The sequence below is a fragment of the Panulirus ornatus genome, chromosome 3 (assembly GCF_036320965.1).
Source record: "Panulirus ornatus isolate Po-2019 chromosome 3, ASM3632096v1, whole genome shotgun sequence".
NCBI lineage: Eukaryota > Metazoa > Arthropoda > Malacostraca > Decapoda > Palinuridae > Panulirus > Panulirus ornatus.
In genome coordinates, this window is record NC_092226.1 from 3,417,766 (window position 1) to 3,440,538 (window position 22,773).

The following is a 22,773-nucleotide window of genomic DNA, read 5'->3' on the forward strand; positions in this document are numbered from 1 at the left end:
TCCCTGCGTATTGTAGAAGGCGACTGAAAGGGGAGGCAGCGGGGGCCTGGAAATCCTTCCCTCCCATTTTAATTTTTCCGAAAGAAGGAACAGAGAAGGGGGCCAAATGAAGATATTCCCTCTAAGGCTCAGTCCTCTGTTCTTAACGCTACTTCGCTCACGCTGGGGGCCTTGAAGAATGTGTGGAAGTCGAGAACATTATCTCGGAAAGCAAAAATGGGTATGTTTGAAGGAATAGTGGTTCCAACAATGTTGTATGGTTGCGAGGCGTGGGCTATGGATAGAGTTGTTCGCAGGAGGATGGATGTGCTGGAAATGAGATGTTTGAGGACAATGTGTGGTGTGAGGTGGTTTGATCGAGTGAGTAACGTAAGGGTAAGAGAGATGTGTGGAAATAAAAAGAGCGTGGTTGAGAGAGCAGAAGAGGGTGTTTTGAAGTGGTTTGGGCACATGGAGAGAATGAGTGAGGAAAGATTGACCAAGAGGATATATGTGTCGGAGGTGGAGGGAACGAGGAGAAGAGGGAGACCAAATTGGAGGTGGAAAGATGGAGTGAAAAAGATTTTGTGTGATCGGGGCTTGAACATGCAGGAGGGTGAAAGGAGGGCAAGGAATAGAGTGAATTGGAGCGATGTGGTATACCGGGGTTGACGTGCTGTCAGTGGATTGAATCAAGGCATGCGAAGCGTCTGGGGTAAACCATGGAAAGCTGTGTAGGTATGTATATTTGCGTGTGTGGACGTATGTATATACATGTGTATGGGGGGGGGGGGTTGGGCCATTTCTTTCGTCTGTTTCCTTGCGCTACCTCGCAAACGCGGGAGACAGCGACAAAGTATAAAAAATATATATATATATATATATATATATATATATATATATATATATATATATATATATATATATATATATATTCCTATGAGTCCACGAGGAAAATGAACCACGATAAGTTCCCAAGTGCACTTTCGTGTAATAATCATATCATCAGGGGAGACACAAGAGAAAAATATAAGTCAGTTGATATACAATATTTCTTTATTACTCCCCAAGAGGAAAAATAAATGTAATTCAGTGGTGTAAACCAGTGAGTAATCAAACACCGATGTCAATTTCATCACGTTAACATGTTTATAGTGAAATTTTCTCAGCCCTCAAAGGCATATCAATTAGTTTTGTCGAACAGAACTCCCTTGACTACTGCATATCAGCTGTTCTATGTTATCAAATATAAATATATTTACTTTCAGAAATGGTTGCCGGTTTTAAACTTACCTGAATTTCATTCAATTTCTTTGCAAATTTTAGTATTATCAATCGATGAATTCAGTATTCGAATAACTCAAAAAGCTTTCTAAATTCTCTCAAACCTAATGTATTCTTACATTTGACTCTTATTTTGAGTTCTTTACCACCATCTTAGCGTGTTCATCATTCGCTCCCCCCCTCCCCACCTATGAAAGTCAACAACCCTCCTTCACCAACCAAGCCTCCGCGTGTACAAAATAAATGAAGAGAGCTACTACTGGAGACTGCACTGCAACTTCTCAGAATCCATTTTTTCCCCTTTGACGCAATTGGAATTACGAGTTAAAAACTTGCAGTTCATACTGTTATAGTCTATTAACGCTAAACTGTTTTGGTGTTTAGTCATTATTGGCAAATTTATCTATCACCGCAGCTGATTTCATATTGACTAGGGAATTATGATTATAAGTGTAAAGTTTTAAAGTGAAAAAAATTATTTATATATTTATCTTATTAATTTTATTTACCTTGATCGCAGCAAACGGAACCATGAAAGTAGAAATGAGTCATAGGGTGGGTGAGGGGGAGGTTTTGGGAGCACTGAAGAACTTGTGGAATGAGATTGTTGTCAGGGTAAGCGAATATGAGTATGTTTGAAAGTACAGTTGTTCTAACAATGTTATATGGATACGAAGCATGGGCTACAGATGAGGATGTGCGAAGGGGGGGGGGGGGATTTATTGGAAATGAAATGTGCGAGGTAGTTTGATCGAGTAAGTAATGAAAGGATATGAGAGACGTGTGGTAATAAACAGTGTAGTTGAGAGTGTTAAAGTGGGTGTGTTGAAATAGTCTGGACATATGCAAAGAATGAGTGAGGAAAGGCTAACAAAGAGGATATGTGTCAGCAGCTGAGGGAACAAGGAAAACGGTAAGACCAAATTGGAGGTGGAAGGATAAAGTGTAAAAATTTTTGAGTGATCGAGGTTTTAAACAGCAGGAAGGGGAAAGGTGTGCATGGGATACACTGAACTGGTGTACAGGGGTCGACGTGCTCTCAATGGAATGAACCAGGGCACGTGAAACACCCGGGGAAACCATGGAAAGTTCTGTGGGACCTAATTGAAGTAAGGGTAGGGAGCTGTGGTTTCGGTGCATTGCAATTGCAAATGACAGCTAGAAAATGGATGTGAGTGAATGCAGCCTTTTGTTCCCGACACCATTTGCATGAAGAAGGAATCGGTGATCAAGTATGAGAAAAACATGTATACGTGAGATTATCAAATTCGACGTAAGCAAGTATGAGGGATGTGGGGCGTGGTGGCGAACAGGTCTGGCGGCTAGCGTTGCAGACGACCGACACGCCCCACGGCGCGGAACACTCACATTCAGGTCTATATGATACCCGAGACTACGAGACGCTCCTCCATCTCTATATCTGGTGCCCATCCCCATGTTCCACATACCTTTGTCCATCACTATGACCTTCCTACCTTAGCTTGTTCCTCATGCCAGTATTCCTTACCCAACTGTCCTCACCAACACTACCTCCAACCAAGCCTCCTTATCTTTAGTTCATCCGAGATAACCAGTCTATCGCCCATACAATTTATGAGCAAAGTTCTGAAAAAATAAATCAATTTGTGGGATGAGCTACATCTGGTAGCAAGAACCAAATACTAGCCAAATATTAAGACGCGGTTGTTCGCTATGCCATATTATGATACGAAATATTACAAGGTTCGAAAACTAGTTTAGTGCTTCCTCTGACCAATATTTGCGAGGAGAACGTAAATATTGTTGTGGCACCGGTGTCTGTGTGAACGTGTAAGCATGCGACACCAGAGGGCGGTCGCCCTGGTGAGGGAGGGAGATGACTCGAGGTTTTCGTCCAACTTGATGCAAAATCTTTAATTCAAGAATCTTTTGTGGACGTGCGGCAGCATGCTTAGTGGACGTGTAGCACCATGTTTAGTGGACGTGTGGCACCATGTTTAGTGGACGTGTGGCACCATGTTTAGTGGACGTGTGGCACCATGTTTAGTGGACGTGTGGCACCATGTTTAGTGGACGTGTGGCACCATGTTTAGTGGACGTGTGGCACCATGTTTAGTGGACGTGTGGCACCGTGTTTAGTGGACGTGTGGCACCATGTTTAGTGGACATGTGGCACCATGTTTAGTGGACGTGTGGCACCGTGTTTAGTGGACGTGTGGCACCGTGTTTAGTGGACGTGTGGCACCGTGTTTAGTGGACGTGTGGCACCATATTTAGTGGACGTGTGGCACCGTGTTTAGTGGACGTGTGGCACCGTGTTTAGTGGACGTGTGGCACCATGTTTAGTGGACGTGTGGTACCATGTTTAGTGGACGTGTGGCACCGTGTTTAGTGGACGTGTGGCACCATGTTTCAGTTCTTAGTCAGTTGCCTAAATACCTATTATCATCCAGTACCTGCTGCTGGTTGAACAGATTCAGAGATACAGTTAACATCGCATATAACAAAATATATCAATTCCAAAAAAGAACTTGTCCGACGTGACATATCCATGGGAGGAACACAAGATATTCTCGTTGATCTTAGCATGGCGAACTTCTCAGAAACCATGATCTAGTGAACCAATGTTATGGTGTCTCTGGTCATGTACTGTCGTTGCTCAATAACAACAAAAATGATGAACGGGCAAATCATTCACACTCGCTCATAGATGTGCGCACACGTGGCCACCAGGCACATGTTTATGGTAATCAGTCAGGTGTGCAGTGGACTAGGGTGACAACCTGGCCTCACACCGCTCTCATACCTCGAGTCTCTTTCGGCAGAAAACACAAAACAACGACTGATCTCAGTTTTGTGTTTACACGTTGAAACTTCCAGCACATGCACGGCCCACTCAAACCGCATAGCAAACAACTAAAACTGTCACCAACAAACCTGAGCGTAAACCGACACGTGAGTAAACAGAATCCCGCTTGCCACAAGTCTACAAACTTGTTCTTACCAGGAAGAATACAGTCGACCGTTACTCTCCGAATAATAGTTTTAGATCAGAGTGTACACTGTGGCTCGGCTGCCCACGGTACCTCGGTAGATGCAAAATTCTCATAGATAAGTGATTCATTCCTGGATCAGGAAAGATAAGGTGTATATGTATATACAGAGAGAGAGAGAGAGAGAGAGAGAGAGAGAGAGAGAGAGAGAGAGAGAGAGAGAGAGAGAGAGAGAGAGAGAGACTGCGCACCTTATCAGCTACCTGACCCACTACAACACGCGAGGGACCCTGCCTGACCCACCACACCACACGGGAGGGACCATGCCTGACCCACCACACCACACGGGAGGGACCCTGCCTGACCTACCCCACCACACGGGAGGGACCCTGCCTGACCCACCACACCACACGGGAGGGACCATGCTTGACCCACCACACCACACGGGAGGGACCCTGCCTGACCCACCACACCACACGGGAGGGACCCTGCCTGACCCACCACACCACACGGGAGGGACCATGCCTGACCCACCACACCACACGGGAGGGACCCTGCCTGACCCACCACACCACACGGGAGGGACCCTGCCTGACCCACCACACCACACGGGAGGGACCCTGCCTGACCCACCACACCACACGGGAGGGACCCTGCCTGACCCACCACACCACACGGGAGGGACCCTGCCTGACCTACCATACAGGAACAAGTGGCAGCATTGCACAAGAACAAAGCTCTTATGCGTACTATACAACACACATGGATCCTACAGCACCTGCCTGACCATTTACATGTAAGCACTTTATTTCTTTCCACCACCATAACAGGAGAACATAACTGCTAATTTAGTCATCAAATGTGGGAATAAAGTACGTCTTCCCCTGACCACACAGGGAGAACACCATACATGACATGAGGCAGAGGATAAATAAAGCAGTTATCTAAACTACCACTCAACATGCTCAAGGATCATACTTAACCACCATACTGCAAGAACAACCACCAACCTAACCATGTATTACTAGTGGAACAGAAGACCATACTGGAAGCATAGACCATCTGCGTAACAATGTCTGACCTGACCTACTACAAAAGGAGAACAAAAGTCCACATCAAGGTCGGACCTTAATTGAAATATAGAGAGAATTGTGAAATGGAAAAAGAAAAGATAAGGGAAAGTATTTACGAATTTTGGAGGAAGTGAAAGACCTGTGTTGTGAAATGTGTTAGGTCATACTTACTAGGAAAGACATAAGAAGGTAAAGAGTTCCAAAACTTCGACGTGTAAGGAAAGAAGCAGGTATCAAAACGGCCCACCTTTGAATTGCCGATGGCTACACAATAATCATGTGATGCAACAGCTTGCCGAGTATTGTGAGGTCTAGCTAGTGGTGGGGGCACACAAGCAGCCAGCTCTCGGGAGCAAAAACCCAAGTGAAACCTATAGAAGAGGAAAAGTGATGCAACATTACGGCGTAGGGCAAGGGGGTCAAGTCTGAAAGTTAGCCTGGGACAGTTGCAGGGAGAACAAATGGCCATACTGGACCCACAACACAGGGAGAACGTTACCCAACACCACACATAGAGAACAAGGCGCTACCTCACCTGGCGGGAATAGGGAGAGCATCTCCATGACCTACAACGTAGGAACAAAGCATCATCATGACAACGGAGATAACACAGCCTTGACCATCCTCTGTCACATCATACAGGCAGACACACACACACACGCCACCAAGACCGCCCCACCACACACGAACAAAGAGCCACCTACCCACCACACCCTCCCCCTATACGACCCCCCTTCCCCTCACCTTATCTTATCAGTTATGTTCGTCTGTTGTTGAGGTCTTGGTTGCGAGACGTCTGATAATCATAGGTTTTATTTTTTCTTTACCGACTCCCTCTACGTGAATGATGATCGGAACTGATGTATAAGGTTGAGCGACTTGTGTCACTGTGGTTACGAGCTGAACAAGCCCGTTGTCGCACCACCACCTCTCCAAGCTGGCGACCTCTGGTGGCGGAACTGACTCCTGATGACATGATGTTATACGTCTGCTGAGGTCAGGTGTGCCTGTCCTCCTGGGCAGTCAAGCGGCAGACGAACACAAAATCATGATGACATTCCTCAACTGACGGTACTAACATGGCGTGCATCTTGTGGCTGACCGCAGTGCATCTTCCCACACCTCAACCTGCAGTCCACTCATAAAGTTGTTATTGTGTTGTCCCGCCAATATGACCGACTGTGAAACAAAGGCTGGACGATAGTAAGTTGCCAGAGAGAGAGAGAGAGAGAGAGAGAGAGAGAGAGAGAGAGAGAGAGAGAGAGAGAGAGATTCAGGCCGTTAAATGTAAGGAAAGTACCACTGTATATACTGGCCCGAGAGGTAAAACAGGAAGAGTGCCATTGACACAGTCATTCAGTACATAGAGATGACCACAGTGACGCTATAGCTAAGCACTGGCAAGAAAACGATCATTCTGTACAGCTTAATAACCCAGTCACATTGTACCACTCAACACATTGTTTTTGTTCTTTTTTAAGTTGGAGGTTATGCGTAATGTCGTTCAGTGTCTTAACTGGTGATGTTAATAACTGTAACCTATCCCGAGGTAACTTTAAAGCACATCCTATTATCATTCAAATCATGATAGAATAATGAAGACAAGATTATATGGTAAAAAAGAGTGGCTGGACACGCATCTCGCTACCCCCCCCCCCCCCCTAAAAGTTTAAATAGTTAATCGAGTATAAGATAAAGGAAAAGCAAACCAACTTTCCATTCTTATAAAATGGAAAACTATGATCTAATGATTATCATTAAACCCATCCATCCTAATGAAAATATAAACTTCTTCAGTAAAGCAATTTTACATTCGCTAGTTTTGTTGTTTTGAGCTACACTTGTTGAACTTTGCTGATCATATATATATATATATATATATATATATATATATATATATATATATATATATATATATATATATATATATATATATATATACACATATATTCCCAATCATCAGTCCTTTTTCAGCACATAAATCTACAAGCTCTTCACCATTTCCATTTACAACACTGAACACCCCATGTATACCAATTATTCCCTCAACTGCCACATTACTCACCTTTGCATTCAAATCACCCATCACTATAACCCGGTCTCGTGCATCAAAACCACTAACACACTCATTCAGCTGCTCCCAAAACACTTGCCTCTCTTGATCTTTCTTCTCATGCCCAGGTGCATATATGCACCAATAATCACCCACCTCTCTCCATCAACTTTCAGTTTTACCCATATTAATCGAGAATTTACTTTCTTACACTCTATCACATACTCCCACAACTCCTTTTTCAGGAGTATTGCTACTCCTTCCCTTGCTCTTGTCCTCTCACTAACCCCTGACTTTACTCCCCAGACATTCCCAAACCACTCTTCCCCTTTACCCTTGAGCTTCGTTTCACTCAGAGCCAAAACATCCAGGTTCCTTTCCTCAAACATACTACCTATCTCTCCTTTTTTCACATCTTGGTTACATCCACACACATTTAGGCACCCCACTCTGAGCCTTCGAGGAGGATGAGCACTCCCCGCGTGACTCCTTCTTCTGTTTCTGGGAATACCTGGTTTAAAAAGCGAGATATACATAAGTATACTTATGTAAGTAGGAGAGATGGCCAGAGAGCGTTATTGGATTACGTGTTAATTGACAGGCGTGCGAAAGAGAGACTTTTGGATGTTAATGTGCTGAGAGGTGCAACTGCAGGGATGTCTGATCATTATCTTGTGGAGGCTAAGGTGAAGATTTGTATGGGTTTTCAGAAAAGAAGAGTGAATGTTGGGGTGAAGAGGGTGGTGAGAGTAAGTGAGCTTGAGAAGGAGACCTGTGTGAGGAAGTACCAGGAGAGACTGAGTACAGAATGGAAAAAGGTGAGAACAATGGAAGCAAGGGGAGTGGGGGAGGAATGGGATGTATTTAGGGAATCAGTGATGGATTGCGCAAAAGATGCTTGTGGCATGAGAAGAGTGGGAGGTGGGTTGATTAGAAAGGGTAGTGAGTGGTGGGATGAAGAAGTAAGAGTATTAGTGAAAGAGAAGAGAGAGGCATTTGGACGATTTTTGCAGGGAAAAAATGCAATGGAGTGGGAGATGTATAAAAGAAAGAGACAGGAGGTCAAGAGAAAGGTGCAAGAGGTGAAAAAAAGGGCAAATGAGAGTTGGGGTGAGAGAGTATCATTAAATTTTAGGGAGAATAAAAAGATGTTCTGGAAGGAGGTAAATAAAGTGCGTAAGACAAGGGAGCAAATGGGAACTTCAGTGAAGGGCGCAAATGGGGAGGTGATAACAAGTAGTGGTGATGTGAGAAGGAGATGGAGTGAGTATTTTGAAGGTTTGTTGAATGTGTTTGATGATAGAGTGGCAGATATAGGGTGTTTTGGTCGAGGTGGTGTGCAAAGTGAGAGGGTTAGGGAAAATGATTTGGTAAACAGAGAAGAGGTAGTGAAAGCTTTGCGGAAGATGAAAGCCGGCAAGGCAGCAGGTTTGGATGGTATTGCAGTGGAATTTATTAAAAAAGGGGGTGACTGTATTGTTGACTGGTTGGTAAGGTTATTTAATGTATGTATGACTCATGGTGAGGTGCCTGAGGATTGGCGGAATGCGTGCATAGTGCCATTGTACAAAGGCAAAGGGGATAAGAGTGAGTGCTCAAATTACAGAGGTATAAGTTTGTTGAGTATTCCTGGTAAATTATATGGGAGGGTATTGATTGAGAGGGTGAAGGCATGTACAGAGCATCAGATTGGGGAAGAGCAGTGTGGTTTCAGAAGTGGTAGAGGATGTGTGGATCAGGTGTTTGCTTTGAAGAATGTATGTGAGAAATACTTAGAAAAGCAAATGGATTTGTATGTAGCATTTATGGATCTGGAGAAGGCATATGATAGAGTTGATAGAGATGCTCTGTGGAAGGTATTAAGAATATATGGTGTGGGAGGCAAGTTGTTAGAAGCAGTGAAAAGTTTTTATCGAGGATGTAAGGCATGTGTACGTGTAGGAAGAGAGGAAAGTGATTGGTTCTCAGTGAATGTAGGTTTGCGGCAGGGGTGTGTGATGTCTCCATGGTTGTTTAATTTGTTTATGGATGGGGTTGTTAGGGAGGTAAATGCAAGAGTTTTGGAAAGAGGGGCAAGTATGAAGTCTGTTGGGGATGAGAGAACTTGGGAAGTGAGTCAGTTGTTGTTCGCTGATGATACAGCTCTGGTGGCTGATTCATGTGAGAAACTGCAGAAGCTGGTGGCTGAGTTTGGTAAAGTGTGTGGAAGAAGAAAGTTAAGAGTAAATGTGAATAAGAGCAAGGTTATTAGGTACAGTAGGGTTGAGGGTCAAGTCAATTGGGAGGTGAGTTTGAATGGAGAAAAACTGGAGGAAGCGAAGTGTTTTAGATATCTGGGAGTGGATCTGTCAGCGGATGGAACCATGGAAGCGGAAGTGGATCATAGGGTGGGGGAGGGGGCGAAAATTCTGGGGGCCTTGAAGAATGTGTGGAAGTCGAGAACATTATCTCGGAAAGCAAAAATGGGTATGTTTGAAGGAATAGTGGTTCCAACAATGTTGTATGGTTGCGAGGCGTGGACTATGGATAGAGTTGTGCGCAGGAGGATGGATGTGCTGGAAATGAGATGTTTGAGGACAATGTGTGGTGTGAGGTGGTTTGATCGAGTGAGTAACGTAAGGGTAAGAGAGATGTGTGGAAATAAAAAGAGCGTGGTTGAGAGAACAGAAGAGGGTGTTTTGAAGTGGTTTGGGCACATGGAGAGGATGAGTGAGGAAAGATTGACCAAGAGGATATATGTGTCGGAGGTGGAGGGAGCAAGGAGAAGAGGGAGACCAAATTGGAGGTGGAAAGATGGAGTGAAAAAGATTTTGTGTGATCGGGGCCTGAACATGCAGGAGGGTGAAAGGAGGGCAAGGAATAGAGTGAATTGGAGCGATGTGGTATACTGGGGTTGACGTGCTGTCAGTGGATTGAATCAAGGCATGTGAAGCGTCTGGGGTAAACCATGGAAAGCTGTGTAGGTATGTATATTTGCGTGTGTGGACGTATGTATATACATGTGTATGGGGGAGGTTGGGCCATTTCTTTCGTCTGTTTCCTTGCGCTACCTCGCAAACGCGGGAGACAGCGACAAAGTATAAAAAAAAAAGAAAAAAAATATACATATATATATATATATATATATATATATATATATATATATATATATATATATATATATATATATATATATATTTTTTTTTTTTTTTTTTTTTTTTTTTATACTTTGTCGCTGTCTCCCGCGTTTGCGAGGTAGCGCAAGGAAACAGACGAAAGAAATGGCCCAACCCCCCCCATACACATGTACATGCACACGTCCACACACGCAAATATACACACCTACACAGCTTTCCATGGTTCACCCCAGACGCTTCACATGCCTTGATTCAATCCACTGACAGCACGTCAACCCCTGTATACCACATCGCTCCAATTCACTCTATTCCTTGCCCTCCTTTCACCCTCCTGCATGTTCAGGCCCCGATCACACAAAATCCTTTTCACTCCATCTTTCCACCTCCAATTTGGTCTCCCTCTTCTCCTCGTTCCCTCCACCTCCGACACATATATCCTCTTGGTCAATCTTTCCTCACTCATTCTCTCCATGTGCCCAAACCATTTCAAAACACCCTCTTCTGCTCTCTCAACCACGCTCTTTTTATTTCCACACATCTCTCTTACCCTTACGTTACTTACTCGATCAAACCACCTCACACCACACATTGTCCTCAAACATCTCATTTCCAGCACATCCATCCTCCTGCGCACAACTCTATCCATAGCCCACGCCTCGCAACCATACAACATTGTTGGAACTACTATTCCTTCAAACATACCCATTTTTGCTTTCCGGGATAATGTTCTCGACTTCCACACATTTTTCAAGGCTCCCAAAATTTTCGCCCCCTCCCCCACCCTATGATCCACTTCCGCTTCCATGGTTCCATCCGCTGACAGATCCACTCCCAGATATCTAAAACACTTCACTTCCTCCAGTTTTTCACCATTCAAACTCACCTCCCAATTGACTTGACCCTCAACCCTACTGTACCTAATAACCTTGCTCTTATTGACATTCACTCTCAACTTTCTTCTTCCACACACTTTACCAAACTCCGTCACCAGCTTCTGCAGTTTCTCACATGAATCCGCCACCAGCGCTGTATCATCAGCGAACAACAACTGACTCACTTCCCAAGCTCTCTCATCCCCAACAGACTTCATACTTGCCCCTCTTTCCAAAACTCTTGCATTTACCTCCCTAACAACCCCATCCATAAACAAATTAAACAACCATGGAGACATCACACACCCCTGCCGCAAACCTACATTCACTGAGAACCAATCACTTTCCTCTCTTCCTACACGTACACATGCCTTACATCCTCGATAAAAACTTTTCACTGCTTCTAACAACTTGCCTCCCACACTATATATTCTTAATACCTTCCACAGAGCATATATATATATATATATATGTACATATATATATATTTTTTTTTTTTTGCTTTGTCGCTGTCTCCCGCGTTTGCGAGGTAGCGCAAGGAAACAGACGAAAGAAATGGCCCAACCCACCCCCATACACATGTATATACATACGTCCACACACGCAAATATACATACCTACACAGCTTTCCATGGTTTACCCCAGACGCTTCACATGCCTTGATTCAATCCACTGACAGCACGTCAACCCCAGTATACCACATCGCTCCAATTCACTCTATTCCTTGCCCTCCTTTCACCCTCCTGCATGTTCAGGCCCCGATCACACAAAATCTTTTTCACTCCATCTTTCCACCTCCAATTTGGTCTCCCTCTTCTCCTTGCTCCCTCCACCTCCGACACATATATCCTCTTGGTCAATCTTTCCTCACTCATTCTCTCCATGTGCCCAAACCACTTCAAAACACCCTCTTCTGCTCTCTCAACCACGCTCTTTTTATTTCCACACATCTCTCTTACCCTTACGTTACTTACTCGATCAAACCACCTCACACCACACATTGTCCTCAAACATCTCATTTCCAGCACATTCATCCTCCTGCGCACAACTCTATCCATAGCCCACGCCTCGCAACCATACAACATTATTGGAACCACTATTCCTTCAAACATACCCATTTTTGCTTTCCGAGATAATGTTCTCGACTTCCACACATTCTTCAAGGCTCCCAGAATTTTCGCCCCCTCCCCCACCCTATGATCCACTTCCGCTCCCATGTTTCCATCCGCTGCCAGATCCACTCCCAGATATCTAAAACACTTCACTTCCTCCAGTTTTTCTCCATTCAACCTCACCTCCCAATTGACTTGACCCTCAACCCTACTGTACCTAATAACCTTGCTCTTATTCACATTTACTCTTAACTTTCTTCTTTCACACACTTTACCAAACTCAGTCACCAGCCTCTGCAGTTTCTCACATGAATCAGCCACCAGCGCTGTATCATCAGCGAACAACAACTGACTCACTTCCCAAGCTCTCTCATCCCCAATATATATACATATATATTTATATATAATGGGTTGAAAGCTCTGTAACACGGTGACTGGGTCGACTGATTCCAGAGTTTCGGAACCCCTGGTCTGTACTCTACCACCAACGACACAACAAACAAACCAGCAGTTCCCAACCAACATGTGTAAAAAAAAGATTGGTAGTTTATGGTAACAGCCTCACTGTTGGCAGATTATGTTAACATAGCCTTACTGTTGGCAGATTATGTTAACATAGCCTCACTGTTGGCAGATTATGTTAACATAGCCTCACTGTTGGCAGATTATGTTAACATAGCCTCACTGTTGGCAGATTATGTTAACATAGCCTCACTGTTGGCAGATTGTTAATATAGTCTCACTGTTGGTAGATTGTGGTAGCAGCCTCACTGTTTAGCAGGTTATAGTATTATAGTCTCAGTCTTTGATTTGCCACTAACAATGGACGTAGGAACATTGCCAGCATTTCTTATTAAGTTCAACCGTAGTGTTGTCATCTTGCAGTGTGGACATTCATAAGTCACTTGAGACGGCATGGGCAATTGAATGCCCTTATCATGGTTATATTATTAACCATACACACACAAGCTATATATATATCGACCACCCCTAGAGAAGGATGAACAGCTGGGTTGATTTTGTACCGAGTGCCCCAACCACAATTCGAACTAACGCGTTGGACCCCGGGCGGCCCGAGAAGACCTCAAGGTCAGCTACGCTAACCTCGACGCTACACAGTTACATCCAGCCATTGTGATGCAGCCCAGAGCTGGGTCGCACAGTCATAATAAATCTCACTTGTCAAGCCGACAAACAGGAGTCCTTGGTAAGGCATATAGTTAAGGAACACGAAGATAAGTGGCCACCCACACCATCATTATCCTGATGTCAATGGAGAGATACAGTATTGATATTGTTATTATGACTTCCATCACTGTATGCAGGATCTGCCTCATAGCACATCTGGAGTACGGTGCTGCTTGCTACATATTGTGAACAGCACTGCGAGGCTACAGCGACGGTTAGCTGATCAGGTTAACTCTTATGAAACTTTATCTTAGAAAAAAACTCTGGTTGAAAAAGTACGCAATGTATTCTGGTTAATCTATTGAATAAAAAAAAAAAATCCTTATACTTCATGCGTTTGAAGGAAAATTGTGATAAAGTTATACACATCTTCATTTCTTACTCAATCCATTCCTCTAAAATTACCAGCTTCGATCATGGGTACATAAATCTTTAACAGCAACTTTAATATGTCAATGAGTACCTACAAACTGTTCTGTGACTTTAATGACGAGCTGCCAGATATTGCTAATCAAATTGGCTTGATAGTTACTGGATTTTGCACAAAAGTGCAAGTTCTATATATACTATGAATAACAGATGACAATAAACAGAGGCATATGAAAATATTGGCTTGGCTCACTGAATCGTAAAATATTGGTTTTTATCAAGTTAAAGCATTGTGGAAAATTTATGGTACGGCATTTGAAGTGAGGGCGGGGAAATGATATTAGCCTCCAGTGACGGATCACATCGCCAAGGACTAATGTGGATAAGATGAAAGTACCTGGAGAAGTTGGCTAGTTGGTAAGTACTCATGGAAAGGATGAATGCTGAATAGATATCGATGATTCAGGTGATAGGAAGGTGGAGGGACTGTGTGGATAAACCATGCGGGTTCAAGCATACTTGATATAAAATACATTTTTCAGTAACATCATGAAAGATGGCCCAATGGCATAATTTTTAGATTTCTTACCGCATTAAATCTAAAATAAACTATCTAACTTCCTCTCACAATGTTGCCAAGAGTCAGGCCGCTACCTACAGCATGAGCAATATCCTCCTTAGATGCGGGTAAAGCTCAAGCTACTGCAAATGATAAAATGTATAAAGTAGTAAACACGTCAACATGCTCGTATTTGTCATGTATAACCTAAATAATTGCAATTAGTATGTTCTATGTAAGTACAAAAGATGGCACAAACTTAATTAATCTAAAGTTATACAAATGATCCCTTACCCCAGTGGCGATCAACTGTCAAAGCATTTGAGCAATGTCTCCCAATCTAGTTACTCCATTCTATAGCTACACCACACAGAAGTCACACTTTAATCGTACTGACACTTAAAAAAGTATTAAGGATATAACTAAACAGGCAATACTGTGAAATTACTGAATTAAACACAGATGCATTCTGACCTGGAAAGAATTCTTGGTCTCTGGCAGCGTTAGAGGTCTTCTGTCGCTTGGTTGAGGCTTGTGCCATGGTTATTTGGGTTGGTGTTTCCCAAAGGCCTGTATCTTAGGGGTGTTGGAGTCCAACTGCCGCCCCGGCAACCTCCGCCACTACGGCTGGCAGATAGTTTCCTGATTCTATTTACTTGGTATTTTTTTTCTCATTATTAGCAAATCCTCAAATAGAAGAGAAGCAGAGGAGCGTTTGGTTTGTCATACCTATATCATATCCATACATTTAAATGTTGTCATCATATTCTTCTTGGTTATCTTCACGTATAGGAAAACTCTGTTTTGGCATCAGTAACAGTGATGTATAGTTCTGAAAGTTAAATTCTGTGAATATAAAATTTGCTTAACATTTGCAATGTCAATCGAATCAGCTCAATATCGTTACCTGGATAATTGTGTCTGGATTGTCTTGTTGATTATAACACGATAAAGACTGAAGATAGAGAGATGTCAAACGTATTTGTCTGGTGCGAGTTTGCAATTATATGATTTACTCTTTCTTGATATTTATAGTTAAACAAGTCTTGATGTATGACAAAAAAAAAAAAGCGTCGACAGAGTGATGGTGAAGGTGTAGCTCTAGCCCTCAATGCAGTCATAGAAAGCATCTCCCGTGCTGCTAGTCTAACCGTCACTTTATGTTGACTTTGGTATGTTCAAAACACGTTCAAAAAACTTCAGCATGATTCTTTTTGCTTACTTTTTTTTTTGTCATATATGAATACGAATGATTCCATGTCGCTGCCCTTGAAACATATTTTGAAAGTGAATATGTACATCCTTCTTTATTGCTACACGAAATTCATAAATTTAGTAAGATGATATCGCTCCCCCTCTCCGCCTCCAGCTTAGCCCCACAAGATTTTATCTTATTGACTTTTTTCACCTTCGATGGAATGACTGGAGGCAGGAAACAAGAGTTGGATACAATAAGTAGAGTGTTGGGACAGACGACAAACGTAGCGTAAAGATCTGTAATATAAGATTACGGGAATTATTACTTAAATGTTTATTCTGGTACCTTTATTTAAATACCACGGCACTGTGTGTGTGTGTGTGTGTGTGTGTGGCGGATGCATGGCAACAAACACCGGCCGGTCGGGTTGTGTACTGGTAAGCATGGACGTTTGTTGAGTGTTGACGTTAAACACACACTATTGACTGACTGAGGTAATCTTGGAGCGGGTTATGCTCTCTTGTAGTAGGTGGTAGGCAGCTACCGACCAGGGAGGTGTATTACAGGTACTACTCGCCTGGGTACTGGGAGGGTCAATGCTGTCTGTACAGTGAACCATCACTTCATTGGTTGTCAGGCTGGCTTAAGTTGTTAACTTTTCTGTGTGCATCAACCCCTCCATCTCACACAACATGCAATTCACACGAGTCGCACCCGTGCTAGACGCTAGTCCTGCCTTTGTCAAACCTCGTCGTAATTACTTGTGAGCAGGTAAGTACACTCACGAAGAGTAGGATTGTGAATACATTCAAAGGTTTTTAAAAAACAAAAATATGTGTAAGTATAACAAAAAAAATAATGTATATATAATCGAGGGATCAGTTGAAAATTCGGCCCACATGACGTTTTCCTCGGTCAAGTTAGGGTAGCTACCATTAACAGAAATTTGGTTAGGCTAGAGTAAAATCAACATAATGAAGATCTATGTATTTTCATAATCATTCTAACCCTCTTAATCCCTCGAAAGAAAGGGAAACGAATATGGATATACAGTAAACTATTTCAGTGATTCACAAGTGAACAGTAAAAGAACCGTGTGGTCACCTAGATCACTAAGCCACGAAATGTATTTTCTTTACAAAAGACTAGTAATCATTTTCATCAAATAAAACTCTTCATTATACCCATCAACTTAATATGTTACCAAATTAAACATCATGTATATTTGCATTCACAAATGGCTACTGTGATCATAATAAACCTCTGACCAACAGTTCCATTCAATTTTATAATAATTTTGCTATTGTTATTTAGCAACTGAACTTTATATTCAGATCACGCAAAAGTGTTAACTTCTTTGAAATACAATTTGTTCGCCCGCGCCACTCTCGGCTCGTATGTGCCACATTTGTTTTCGGGTTTTCATCATTGAGTTCTTGGCCCCCTCTCTCCTCCCACGACCAACCCTGGACACTCGTCAGCCTGGGAAGTGACCTAACTTAACCTAGTATAGTGGCCTAGCTTAATAGAGAAAAGAAAAGAGTTGGGAGGAAATTCGTAGATATTGCCAAGCGAGCAACAAACGTATCGTAACATTTAAATCTCTTGCTTCATTTTTTTTTTTTTTAATGTTTAAAGCTCCAGTCACGGACAGAAGTCCACATCAAGGCCGGACAAAATTGAAATAGAGAAAATTATTAAACGGAAAAAAGAAAAAAGGGGAAAGTATTTACGAATTTTTGAAAGTTGATTTTAAGTGTGGTGTAACGGTCTAATAGCGTTCCTGGCTGTGACGCATTCACGGGACGTCCAGGGTCGACACCTGATTGTAAATAAACTAATACTTCCTTATGCTCAGAGTTGCCAACTCAAAATTTCATATGACGTTAGATTCACTTCCGAAAAGCGCTAGAAAAAGCTAGAATTTATATGACAGAAAAGATTATTTTCTGATAATTTCTCCTCGTTTACGTGCTGCATTATTAATAAGAGGTATGACTGACTGTTTTAGCACCAGAACACACCATAATGCCAGATCTGCTAATACCCAGTCGGCAACCTCCTCGTCCTGGGGTTGTGGTGGTCATGTGAGGCTCCTGGTTCCGGTGGCCATGACTCGCATGCTTTCGATGACCCAGAGTTCTTCAGTACTTCCTGAGGCAGTTTATCATCTTAACAGCAGTTTCCATTTCTTCTTACACCATATTTGATAGTATTACATTTAAGCAGGAAACTTACTTTATGTCGTCTCCTTTTCAAACTTGTACCACAAGAACAGATGTGGGTCAAGCCCGAAGTGGACATGTTCAAAATTTTTTGAACATATTCATTTCTATGAAAATGAACGTAGTATTTGTCTTGTTTTCCTTCTTATTTCGAAAGGTTTCGATTGAACTTCCTAACTCACATTAACATATTTCATTGTTTGAATTTATTCAGATATTGAAATAACATTTTTAGGGCTAAATACAAAAAAAAGGCTCCGAAAAACGGGAGAAGCCGCTAAAAACGAAATATAGGCGCGAGATCTTTGTAAACAGCGCTAGATCTAGCGGCAAAAACAGTTGGCAACTTTGCATGATGGTGTAAACAGCAGGTGTCGTCCGTCCTGATGCCTCCCCAGGTAGGCTGTCGCACCCCCAGCCAACATGTCATCCTCTCATGCAGTTATGTCATCTCGTGAGCTGCCTGAGACTGGGATCAAGGGTCATTAGGGTAGACAGCCAGTGGCCTAACCGTATCGCGGGCAGTACTGTACCAGGTCACGATCATGCCAACGTGTCTGACCTGGCACTGCAGGGGAAATCAGTCCTAATGTAAGCCTGGCTGATGGCTTTCCTGGCCCTCAGCCTCGGGGATAGGCCTTAACCCCACACGCTAAACCTTCCCGTTTTTAACCATCATGAACCACAGTGTGTCAGACTATACAATAGATTTTGGGTCCTCAGGTTTGACACGAGAGAGAACTTTAAGATTAGCATACATAAAAATTAGCCAAGCAAGTATTGAACCAAGCGTCCAGATATTACAGTGACCACAGCTTAGTTTCCGTCTGCTCGCAAAGCTGTTGGATCATGTATGTACCTAACAAGGTACACAGCCAGAGGCCGTTGATGCTCTGCCCGTCAGCCAGGTGTGTCCATCATACATGCTAGGCTTGGCTCTACCCCCTGAGCACGGTGTTGCTGTCCTGTACCTCTCCTCGGCAAGACCCTGAACCTAACTCTATAGATTCAGCTTAAATGTTAGGCGTCATTATGGCCGTCAGGTTAAAGGTCGCACCATAGTGCTCAAGGGCAGTGCCGTCGTGCTCAGTGGTCGTACCGTCCTTCTCAAGGAAGGTACCGTCGTGCTCAAGGGTCGTACCGTCGTGCTCAAGGGTCGTACCGTCGTGCTCAAGGAAGGTACCGTCATGTTCAAGGGCATTACCGTCGTGCTCAATGGTCGTACCGTCCTACTCAAGGAAGGTACCGTCATGTTCAAGGGTCTTACCGTCGTGATCAAGGGTCGTATCGTCGTGCTCAAGGGTCGTACCCTCGTGCGCAATACATTGCTGTTTTGAGTCCAACCAGAGTGCACTTTTCCTTCGATTTTTGAAGAATATTTTAAGATTTAGACTGACAGCCAAAGCATGTTATGGGTGACTAAGGCCTATTCAGCTACTGTTCTGTGCTACCTCGCTAACGCGGAAGACAGCAAACTAGTATAGAAGAAAGGAAAATGAAGTGAACGAATGTAATGATAATCAAGACTTAGAAGGAGGGGGTCTGGAGGGTGGAAGAGGAAGGTGGAAAGAAACTGTGGGTTAGAAAAGTTAACAATAGATGAGTTCTGGCAGAGGGAAAACTGCTACAGCAGCAGATGATGGAAGAGGAGCTTGGATACAGGTGGACGGCACGAGAGACGTTGGTAAATGAGGACCAGCGAAAAAAAAAAAAAGGGAAACAAAAGATGAAGTCAGGGATTGATAAGTTGAACAATTTTACACCACGCTGACGATGACACTATTTTTTTTTCTTTATATAGTACGGCTTATGCATGGCGTGTAGAAACGACGGAAACTAATAATTGCTGGCGATAACTAAGTAAACGAAGAGTTTTCTAAAGGAGAAAAATGACCCAGAAGAATCAAGCCTATGGGAGTGTTGCCATGTAGCCGCTCCAACTCGAGCGGTGTTTTCGTTACCAACAAAAATATCGGTACTATTAATTTGAATTCTGTTGTTATAATGATCTGAAAACACCGGTTTAAGCCAGACACGGATGTGTGTGTCATAATCCAGTTACGGATGTATCGTAATCCATCATGGATGTATCATAATCCAGTCACTGATGTGTTTATCATAAATCAGTCACGGATGTGTATGTCATAATCCAGTCACGGATGTAGGTGTCATAATCCGGTCACGGATGTGTGCGTCACGTTAAATCTAGGTATTGAAATCTACGTTCTTCCATAGCAAGGGTATATAGCATCATGGGAGAGCCTGGTTCAGAACTAACCCAGAACCACAGCCGTCTGTTACTTAACCTGAGAAATGTCGCACATGACAATCATAGCACTATACTGAACAGTTATAGTGTCTTGTTTCCACTCATACCAGCAATACTGTGTGCCGGCAACCACTCATACCAGTGATACTGTTCTGCCAGCACTCATACCAGTGATACTGTCTGCCACCACTTATACCAGCGATAGTCTGCCACCACTGATACCAGTGATACTGTGCCGCCACCACTTATACCAGCGATAGTCTGCCACCACTTATACCAGTGATACTGTGCTGCCACCACTTATACCAGCGATAGTCTGCCACCACTGATACCAGTGATACTGTGCTGCCACCACTTATACCAGCGGTAGTCTGCCACCACTGATACCAGTGATACTGTGCTGTAACCACTCATACCACTAAACAATACCAGCGAGTTTATCTGTGGCCAGTCTTGGGTGGAGCATGTATTATATAATGGCGTCTGTCCTACCAGCACACAACCAGCGACCGTTGCTAAGGTGGAACCAAATTTCCTCAAGATGGCGCTTGTGAAATTTAACCAATGGAAAATCTACAATGGACCAGGTGCATCTAATATGTCTTACACTTTTGTCTGCTCACAGCGATATTGTTACGAAGATTGCTTCCGGTATTATTTGTGACTATATTGCAGTTGTTAAAGTGGAAAAGAAGTTTTAATTATGAAGTGGCACCTGCTCGTCTGATAAGATGCTAGCTTAATTTATTGTCATGCTCTCGTGTACATCCCTTATCTGTCTGGGACTCCAGGCTACGTTCATATCAAGCATAAGACTAGCGAGTGACTGCTGTAAATGTATGGCAGTAGACAGAAATGACCTCATCTGCCCTATGTTCAAATCAGAAACAAGGTCGCCTGGCGTGTGAGTTAGTAGGAGTGGGCCTGAGAAACGATGCTCGGGTTTCGCTTGAAATGGAAGTAAAAAAACTGAAACCATAACCACTTCCCACATGAACCTGGAGCTACAGTAACAATCTACGTTTTTTATTAATGAAAACACAAGTTATGGGATCTGGGTTTGTTAGTCGTCCTGTTCAGTGGTCAAAAAAATGTGGTTGCCATCACTACAGTGAACACTACGCTTTATGCACCTGGTAGTGAGGGCCCTGAGGGAGGTGAGGAAGAGAGCCGTCTTTTGATAGGAGAATTGATGCATCAACAATTTTCATGCAAGGGATTGATTATTAGTGGTGAGGGAATTGAATTCAAAAGTGGGCGAATTCAGGAGTGGGCGATATGATAGTTAGCGGTGTGAAAAGGCGTTGCTAAGTTCTTGCTGTTGTCTGGCGGAAGAGAGAGGCGTTGCCGAGGGCCATGGCATAGTCCTGCTGCAGATCATGGGACGGATAGTGGCCAAGGTCACATAGCCACTCAAAGAAGTTGAAGGCGGTGTTTGTTTTCCTTGTTGTCCGTAGCTGAACGAGAGCGACAAAGCAGCGGTGTGTGACTTACACATCATTTGATCTGTGATCATGGCCGAAGGTTAGAAGGATTGTGGAGGGGCCTTAAAGTTGTGCAAGGTCATTTACGCCGACTTGGATGTGCTATAATGGCGGGCTGGAAGGTCTGTGAAGAGAGGAAGGTTGTGAGGTTGAGAAAGTACGTAATCAGAACCTTGACAACAAATTATAAGCAAGTGTTATCGTCACCACTGGAGTTCCAGCTGGACCATGGTATAGCTGCGGTCAAGCAGAGCTTCGGGGATGACGTAACGTGTGCCGTACTTTATCATACATCAGAAACTAACAAAAAACGTAGACATCAATACACACGTTGCACTTAAAATAAGAACTGATCGAAAGTTAAATGAGAATGGTCTATGCGTAAGTTTCTAGACCGGCTGTACAGCAGAGGTTGTCATTATAACGCAAGGCACGCTTCAGAAGCCCACAAAAGAGATGATATGTTTTCACGCAGAGCAACAGGCCAATAGCTCTTACAAAAGACTTTTACGGGGTCAGCTGACAGATGATGCGTGGAAATAGTTTTTATCGAGGCCCCAGACATGACCAAGGTGTTGCTGGGTTGCTAGGGAAGGATTATGAGGACATTATACGTCTGGCAGCACCTTGACCTCTGCTGGTGTTACCGCTGGAAGATAATAACAGTTTATATTTACAATGTACTGCTCTTCATGAGGAAGAACAACCTATATTATTCTAATTTGTGGATGCAAGATGCTGGTCGTGAATTAAGAAGAACTGTTCACAAATAATAGAACAAGAAATATGTACTTGTAAAAATCATGTTAAAAAATCCTCTTACATACATACATTACAACTGTCTGACCAGAAATTCTTAGACAACGTTCCATTCTCCGCAAGTGGAACTGGTCTGATCCTGCAGCTGCAGTTGTCTGATAACTCTGATCCAACTGCTAGCATTGGTTTGATCCCGCCCGTAGCTGGGACTTTCTGATCCTGCTTCTGGGATTATATGATTTTGCAGCTGGGGCTGATCTT

At 43.3% G+C, this 22,773-nt stretch overlaps 1 protein-coding gene across 2 annotated transcripts in view; it reads right to left on the bottom strand.

Moving 5' to 3' along the window:
* The window catches only part of LOC139760052 (uncharacterized), a 33,711-nt gene extending 18,523 nt beyond the window's left edge, over positions 1-15,188 (bottom strand). The window contains exon 1 of one of the 2 annotated variants that reach the window (XM_071682818.1): positions 15,052-15,188. In XM_071682818.1, the coding sequence (XP_071538919.1) occupies positions 15,052-15,118 (67 nt within the window). In that variant the 5' untranslated portion in view covers positions 15,119-15,188. Of the gene's footprint in view, positions 1-5,843; positions 5,887-15,051 lie in introns of those variants that run through there. The other variant, XM_071682826.1, reaches the window with a different exon arrangement.
* Between the last annotated feature and the right edge of the window lie 7,585 nt (positions 15,189-22,773).